This window comes from Ipomoea nil, unplaced genomic scaffold (genome assembly GCF_001879475.1).
Source record: "Ipomoea nil cultivar Tokyo-kokei standard unplaced genomic scaffold, Asagao_1.1 scaffold0761, whole genome shotgun sequence".
Classification (NCBI taxonomy): Eukaryota; Viridiplantae; Streptophyta; class Magnoliopsida; order Solanales; family Convolvulaceae; genus Ipomoea; species Ipomoea nil.
The window spans coordinates 1759808-1768919 of record NW_017617189.1 but is presented as its reverse complement, the minus strand read 5'-3'; the positions used below and the strand labels follow the sequence as shown (position 1 = coordinate 1768919).

Genomic DNA, 9112 nt, shown 5'->3' with positions numbered 1-9112 from the left:
CATCTCCAGAATAACAAATGCAAACAGTAGCAACAAGGCACAGATCGGTCATTAAGTCTTATTATTATTATTTGCTTGTCTAGTTGTACGTCTAAGTCCTTTAAAAAAAAAATCTAAAATATAAGTGCGGGAGACCAAGCTAAGCTAGACTGAATATTCATTCATTCTAATAATTAAAAACAAGGTACCAGCTAAAATTGAGGTCCGTAATAAATGTAAAATAAAAATTAAAGCCTAATATAAGAATTCGAATTACAATAATAAATCTAAAAATTTAAAATTCTTAGAAATACAATGAAAAAAAATATTGAGTTTCAAACTTTCTTTAATGGCACTTCCTTCGTTCTCATCAAACTGAATCAGCGTTGGCATCCTCCTTATCATCAAAGCATCTCTTCCACAACCAGTGTTTCTTCCATACTTTTTCATTCATCTCATCAATGGAAATTCCCTTGGTTTCAGGCAGCAAGAACACAACAAACAACCCCATAACCAAAACAACGGAAGCAAACATGAAGAAGATGGAGGATTTCATTGTGCAAAGCATGGAAAGAAAAGTCTGCGCCACAATAAAAGTGAATATCATATTGGTGCTAACCGCAAAGAAAAATCCTGCCGTTCTGATTTTCAGTGGATATATTTCACTAGCAATCAACCACCCTAATGGACCCCAAGACCAGGCGAAACCCATCACAAACACACAAATCATCACCAACACAATTACTGCCGCAAACTTTGGTATCATATTTGTAGCTTTGAGATATGCCACGAGAATTCCCCCTACCACACTCTGGGCTACAAGCATTTGAATGGCACCTTCAATGAGTAACACTCTTCTCCCAAAATAATCAGCTCCAAAGATTGCCACAATTGTGGAAAGTGAATTAACTGATCCAGTGATAAGAGTAGACAATAGAGATGCATTTGCTCCTAACCCCATTGTTTGGAACAACACAGGAGCGTAGAATATGACAACGTTGATGCCGGTCAACTGCTGAAATACCTGAAGAATAGAGCCACAGAAAAGTTGAGGCCAGCTATAACGCTTCATTAGGTTTCTAAATGGGGTTTTGATCTTTTTAGCCATCTCAGTGGAGCGTAAAATGTCGTTGTACTCTTTCTCTACGTTTTCCACGCCCCTAATCTTCTTCAGCGCTCGCAAACCCTCCTCATTCTTCCCTCGTTCAATCAAACTGGTAGGAGTTTCGACGATTATCAGAGAGCCCAAACCTAGAAAAATGGAAGGAATTGCAGCTACACCGAGAGATACCCTCCAACCATTGGAGCGTATATATTTAGAAGATAAATAGTTGACAATATTGGCAAAGAAAATGCCTATTGTGATCAAAAATTGAAAAAGAACATTGAGAAGTCCTCTTTTGTTGGAAGGAGCAATTTCCGATATGAATAGTGGCACTGCCTGGAAGAATGAAACAATGCATTAATATCGTAAAATCATAGTTCAAAGCTAGATCGCGAATTTAGAACAATAATATATATATATATATATATATATATATATATATATATATATATATATATATATACTTTGTATAGATTAGAGAATAAATAAATACCTGGTTGTCAAAACCGACACCAGCGCCGAGAAAGAGGCGTCCGAAGATGAGCATCATAAGATTAACAGCCGTGGTATTGAGGACAATTCCAATGATGAAAAAGATAGAAGCGAGTTGAATGGTTAATTTCCTCCCATAGCGCTTGCAACAATGAGAAGCGAAGAAACTAGCGACAACAGCAGCAAGATAGAGTGAAGATGTGAAAAGCTGAAGCGTCTGATTGTCATATTTGCAATAGTTATCTTCATGAATCATGTGTTTCACTATTGGAAATTATGGAATTTCCGACCACCTGAAAATGGTCTTAAATCAAGTTGATACCAAAAAGTGGTCGGAAATAGCAACAAAGGTTTTTCCGGATACCAAAAGTGATCGGAACAAGGCTTTTGACTTGATTTAAGATCACTTTCAGGTGGTCGGAAATTTCAGAATTTCCAGTAGTGTTTTTTCACGTACACGACTGGAAAGAATTTTTTCAAAAATTCATCCATTGAAGTTACTCCACCTACAATAAATTAAAAATAATTTGGTTAAATTAAACCAAGAACTAAATGAATAGTACGGTACAATTAAGATAAATTAGCTAGATAGCGTAGCATACCAGAAATTCCAATATCATAACCGAACATTAGACCAGCAAAGGCAGCTATAATGGAACAGATTATTACTTGTGTAGTGAGTTTCGCCGGAACGTCATCTTTATTACCATTCTCTAAAGACATGATTTGGACCACCATTGTTACTAATTTCCAAGACCTACGTTCGTTTGCGCTACGAAACTACAACAAATCAAGCACTGTTCAAGATTATATGGAGATCGAAGAGAGCTGTGGGTTGAAGATGATGGAATGGTGAAGTATATATCCCTTTTTATAGGTGTGTACTGCATCCATGTCCGTATAGAAATGGGATATTTTTTTTATCCAATTCGACTCAATTTGGAATTTGGGCAGCACCTCCCGTGCAATCATCCAATTTTAGTTAAACTAGGATTACAAAAAATAATTAAAAATTCCCCGGCTCAAATTAAATATGTTTTAATCATTAATTAGTTCATAGTTTTGGGTCTGTTTCGTTTGGTTAACTAGGATTAGAAAAAATAAAATTTAAAAATTCCCGCCTCAAATTAAATATGTTTTAATCATTAACTAGTAATAAAAATAAAGGAGAAAGAATTTGCAAAGTTTTTTTTTTTTTTTTTCATTTTTCATTTTTCATTTTTGATGTACATTGTAATGAATATCATTTTTTTTAATTATAATTATAAAATGTCATTGTAGAATAGATTATAGAAATTAATTAAAATTATTTAATTGAATTTATAAGCTCTTTCAAGAAAGTATTTGAAACTTCTTGTCAAATTAGTTCATACAATTTGGTTGTAGTATATCAGAAATAAATAAATAAATAAAGAGTAAATACCCAAAATGGTCCCTCGACTATAGCTAAATTCACAAATTGATTCTTGATTTATAAATTGGTCCTTGATTTTCAATTTCAACCAATTAAGTCCTTAACTTTGTAATTTTGACACGATTTGGTCCTCCATCTATTTGACACTAAAGCATCGGTAGTTTTGTACATTGGTAGAATTCCACATGGATTTTATCATTTTATGAGAATGAAATGGAAGGTTTGTATTTCTCTTTTCTAATGTGATTATGAGCTTATTATAGGGTGTTTATGGCATCTATGTATGAAGTGTAATATTGAGATGATACAATGATTTTCTGCAGAATTTTTTAAGCAATTTGGTACTATCAAGAGACTTAGAATTGCTAGGAATAAGAAGGTTGAGCTCTTCAACTATCAGCTAATTTGTTACTCCAATTAGCCTAGTAAAATGTTCTTTTGTTTTAAAAGCTCATTTCTTAATGCCTTAAGTTTTTTATCATGCACTTTTGTTGGATGGTTTTGTGTCACACAAAACTGAATTGCAATATTGATTAAAAGCAATTTTTAAAGATAAATCTAGTTCATCAATATTAAAAATTCTCTTGATTTTGTAAAGATCTTAAGATTGTGCCATGTGAAAATAGTGGCGAGAATTATCAGACAATAAAGAGGAATTTATGATTTAAGAATATTGAGTTATTTGCCCTTGATGGCTGGGTAACTTTACCTTCATCTTATTTAAATTCCATCCGTCGTCTCTTGGGGAAAGAATGAACTGTCAAATTAGAATTGAGGTTTGGGAACTGAAATGCTTGCACCAAGTTTCCTGTTCAATAATTTATGAAAATGGCCCTTCAGCAGTTTTACTTCATGACTATGTCCACTTTCATTACTGTTCTACACATTGGCAATGTTCTTTAATTTCTGTTTGATGTAATTATTTATTTCCTGTTTTATAAGTGGATATTTTCTTTACTGATATTTGTGGTTATTGTGACATGTTTTACAGACTGGAAGATCCAAGCATTTTGGCTTCATAGAATTTGAGTCCCCTGAGGTTGGTTGACTTTGTCATAACAAATTTTCAGTCATCTAGATTCTCATATTTGTAAAGCATCTTTATCCTTTCGAGTGTGAGTAAATCCCACGTTGTGTACCTAGTCGGCAAAGGACCACAAGGAAGTAAACCAGCCGGTTACCCGTAGTTGATCGGCTCAAACCAAGGGGGCAAGGATTCGAACTCGTGACCTTGCGGTTACAAGCGTGTGTCTCTTGCCATGGGGTTACCCCCAGTTTTACTTATTTTTTATTGGCCTGGAAATTGGTTTGCCAGTGTCTCCTTTTTGCCTTCTGCCATGGAACTCATGATTATTATTTTTAATTTTCTCTAGGTGGAATGGTGTGAGCCGTTGGTACAAACCTTTGGACTGGGTTAAAATTGAACGAAAGAATCACAACAAGGTATGGTAGAGCATGGACAGAATTGTTGGTAGTTCTAGCAAAATACTTGTGTTCCAAATACTCTACTAGAATTGTCTTTATTACATGATAGCATTGCATCTTTGAAAAATATGCTCTTGATCTGAGATAATATATTCAGGAACGGACATTGGAAGAGCACAAGAAATTGGTTGAAGGAATAAAGAAACGGGATCGCAAGAGGCATAAGAAGATTGAGGCTGCTGGTATAGATTATGAATGCCGGGAAATTGTAAGAATGCCCCAACTTTTTTTTTTTTCCATGATGTTGCAAATAATGCTTATTAGCTCACATCACAAGTCAATGGTCAGGAACATACATGAATGAAATACAATCTCTTAGTAATCTAATGTGAATTAGATAATACAAGGCATTGCTACTAAAAAAAATTCTTGAAAACCCTCCTAAAACTTGACTATTTTTATTTATCTATACCATTCTGATTGTTAAACTTGTTCTGGTTAAATATTTAATCTATGGAATTACTTTAGGCCATCAGAAAGCTATCTTTAAAAAACTTATAATTACAAGGTATTTTGATGAAATTTTTTGCCTATGTGGTTGTTCTAATGGATGGGGACTAGACTGGAGAAGTGGAGATAGTGATTTGTTTGATGGACATTAGCAGTATTGTACTGTTGGCATTAAAGAAATGATCAAATTTGAATTATTTCTTCGATTTCTTCAATTATACTGTTGGGATTTTATGCTTTAATCATATTGCATCTCTACTTTCCGGCATTGTTACTCTTGTGTGAATAAAAACTACTCTGCTTTTTCTCTAAAAACTGATGTGCCATTTGCAGGTTGGTTACGTTGAGTCTGCTCCAAAGAAGATTAAATTTAATGCAGATTAAGATTTTTTTTTTTTTTTTTTTTTGGGCAATTTAAAGTATGGATCTGTGCGAGGTATGAGAAGCTTAAGCCATGGCCTTTACTAACAGTTTTGTGTATCTTGTTTCTAGAGCTCTGGCATAGGTCCATGTAATTTTGTATTTGGATCAGGCTGTATGCCCAGTAGTTGTACTCAAAACTATGATTTCTTTTGGATGCAAAGGTTAAGTAGGTTTTATAATGGGGTCCAAATTTATTGCTTTCTTGTTGGATTATTTTTAATTAATCTTTTATTTCTTATTGTTAAATAAATAAAATATGAATAGCATTGGCCAATAATAACTAGATTAATAAGGAATTGATAACTATTCTCTTATTTCTTTTTATTATTATTGACACATGGAAACAGAAGGAAAAAAAAAAAAAAAGCTACATCAAAATGTTTATACATATTTTATGGACAAATTATATTGTGAACTAGGGTTTACAGGGTAAATGCTCATTTTAAGTTTGTTTTAGTTTTAATGGAGCAATTTAAGTTTGTTTTAGCTCTTAATGTTAGCCGAGCGGCAGAGGGTGATATTTGTGGAAGATATTTGGGCTTCCCTTTACTCATTGGAAAAAGGAAGTAGGTAATTTTGAATTTTTTGAAGGACTGAATACTCCCAAGAATTAAGAGTTGGAATGCCAAATTTTTATCTCAAACGTGTAAAGAGGTACTGTTGAAAAATATCATTCAAGTTATGCCTACGTATGATGGAGGAATGGGTTTCCGGAAATTGCACAAAATGAATAAAGCACTCCTTAGTAAACATGCGTGGCGTTTTGTTACGGCGCCTTCGTCCCTTGTGGCATGTGTTTTTAAAGCACGTTATTACCCAAAATGTTCTTACTTTGATGCTAAAGAGGGTAGCAATCCCTCATATATTTGGAAGAGTATGATGGCGGTGCAACTGGTTATTAATGAGGATTGTAGGAGAAGAGTTGGAAACGATAAAGAGACCACAATTGGGGCTGATCCGTGGCTGCCTACTGATGTCAACCCTTATGTCCAGACTATTTTGCATGGGTCCGTGTTTGAGGCCCCGGTATCATCTTTACTTAATGAGCAAGGTACAAAATGAGATGTTGAGTGTGTTAAAGATATTTTTGATGCTCGAGATGCTAATTTAATTCTTAATATTCCCATTAGTTTGCGACAGCCTCGAGATGATTGGATATGATTTTGGGATTAAAAAAGGTGCTTATACAGTTAAATCATGTTATAAGCAACTCACTTTGGTGGCTTAGGATAGTCCGGACCTTGGAATAAAATTTGGAACCTACATATTCCACAAAAGGTGAAATCTTTTTGTTGGCAATTGGCATCGTCTTATCTCCCAACCCGGGATGCTTTTCTATCAAAACATGTAGCGTGCTCATTGGTTTGTCACATGTGTAGGGAGGAAGATGAAAGTGCCATCCATCTGTTTGCTAACTGCCGGGAAGCCGTGAATGCACGTAATAAATTGATGGTACCAGTTCCTGCTCATGCTAATTTATTTGATTTGATGTTACTACATGGTTCTTTGATTGTATTAAAGTTATGAGTGGAGATTTGCTTGCTAACTTTGTGGTGGCTTGCTGGGGAAGTAGAAACGAAGCAGTCTGGAAGGTGACTAATTTTGATTTGAATTTGACGCTTCAGAAGGCTTTGCTTTTCCTTGAAAACTGGAGGGCGGCAAATGAAATTGAGAGTATTGGAACAGCTAATAATGACGTGATACGTTGGATTAGGCCGCAACGAGGAAAACTCAAGCTGAACACTGATGTGGCAATGAATCAAGGAAATAATAAGATGGGTCTGGGCTGGGTATTGAGAGATGATATAGGTCGTTTTCTTGCTACAAAAAATGTGTGTACCTGACTATTTTAGTGTGAAAGAAGCTGAGGCCCTAAGTCTTCGGGAGGCTCTCAGTTGGCTTAAAGGGTACAGTAAAATTGTCAAAACGAGCTAGCCTGTCTCGGGTTCATTCGGAAACAAATCGGGTCGATCCGTTTTTTTGCATGGGTTGGGATTTTCCAAACCCAACTCGTGTTAAACGGGCCAGCCTGTCAGCCATTTTTTTTTTTATTTTTTTTTGTATTATTAAAATGTATCATTTTTAAATAACATAGGAATTTTACATAACATATATGTATGAAGAATGAATATATATATGTTATGTATGTGTGTATATATATATATATATATATATATATATATATATATATAATAGTTAATACTAATATTGTTTACATGTAATATTTTTTTATTGTGTAATTATAATATTATATATTATATAGTTTTTTTTTTCTTCTGTTGAGAGGGGGATACCCGTAAAAAAACCCAAAAGAAAATCACAAGTGGGAGACCCGTCTAATTGACGTCGCTCCGATCCGGTCTAACTCGATCAACTCCTCCATCTCAAGTGGCGGTCTATCAAGAATGGCGACTCCGCCTTGATGCGTTGCTGCCATGTGAGCTAGCCTGTCCGCAAGTCTATTCTGCTCTCTAAAAATGTGAACGTATCTCAACTCGGAGAAACCTGCTGCTTCTCGGTAACACATGCAGAGGATGTTATTTGACATGTCCCTCAACCCTTCGCCATTTCGAAGACTATCCATCAGGTGTTTCGAATCGCACTCAAGGACGACGCGTCTTGCTCCATACTCATGTGCCATCCGAAGACCCTGTAGAATACCCCAGGCTTCCGCAGCTTCAACCGAACACCTGCCGATTTTATATAAGAAACCTCTCCGCCAGACTCCATTATGATCTCGAAGGACACCCCTACAACTAGCCCTCCCATCTCCCTGCCGACTGCCGTCAACATTCAGCTTTAACCATCCTTCCTCTGGTCTCGACCAAGTGAGCCGCGCATCTACACCCCGGGAAAATCTCGGTAGAGGTCTTTGCACGGACTCGAACGCCCTTTTCGTCTCATCATCACACTGCCGAAGCCACTGTAACTTTTGTTCCAGCGGTGTAGAAATGCCATTAAAAATCCTTTCATTTCGCCATCTCCACAGCCACCAGAGTCTTGTGCAAAATCGCTCCGGCCATCCGTCTTCAAAGCCGCGCCTGTTATCCCCTCGAAGGTTCAAAGTGAGCCACGTTTTCCAGTCAAGGTCTCGCAAAGCTTCCCGCGTACTCCTTGGTAAGGACTGCTCCCAAATCTGCTTAGCAGCACCGCAGCTACGAAACAAATGGTTTAAATCCTCGCAATGACCTGCACATAAAACACAACTAGCATCAGCAGTTAAATGGCGTTTAGTACGTTCATGGTTAGTCATGATTCTCTCGTGTTTGACAAGCCAGACGAACATCGCTATTCTCGCCGGCACCTTCATAGCCCAGATAAGATCCCAATCCTTGTCCAGCTCTTGACCTCCGGAATGAACCAATAAGCTATACGCTGACTTCACCGAGAATCGCCCCCGGGGGTCCGGGTTCCAGCCCCAGCCGTCGTTAATCTCTTCTTCCGCCAAGCCATACCCTGCCAACCTTTCAAGATCCTCAGGAGGGAGATGTTGCTCTAGTTTCTCCCATTTCCAACCCCTAAGTCTGTCCCAATAATCCTCCACATTGGCGTATAGGTCTGGGAGACTCAAGATGCCCTGTAGTTTCTCATAGAGGGGTTTGGGTGTTAGCCAAGAATCCATCCAAAACCGCGTGGATTTCCCGTTCCGAACCACTCGCGAAATTTATATATAATAGTTAATTATATATATATTTATATAAAGATAAAATTAATTGTATTAATATATATATATATATATATATATATATATATATATATATATA

The 9112-nt window shown here is 36.5% G+C and overlaps 1 protein-coding gene and 1 pseudogene across 1 annotated transcript; one reads left to right on the top strand and one right to left on the bottom strand.

The window, feature by feature from the left end:
* Window positions 1-349: 349 nt before the first annotated feature.
* Window positions 350-1833, bottom strand: LOC109176848 (sugar transport protein 6-like). The gene is made up of 2 exons (XM_019326244.1): window positions 1578-1833; window positions 350-1420 (listed from the first exon to the last, which is right to left on the bottom strand). Exons 1-2 carry the CDS (start codon window positions 1830-1832, stop codon window positions 350-352), a joined length of 1326 nt encoding a protein of 441 aa, XP_019181789.1. The 5' UTR covers window position 1833.
* A 554-nt stretch (window positions 1834-2387) lies between these two features.
* LOC109176847 lies at window positions 2388-5551 on the top strand (annotated as a pseudogene).
* Window positions 5552-9112: the final 3561 nt, after the last annotated feature.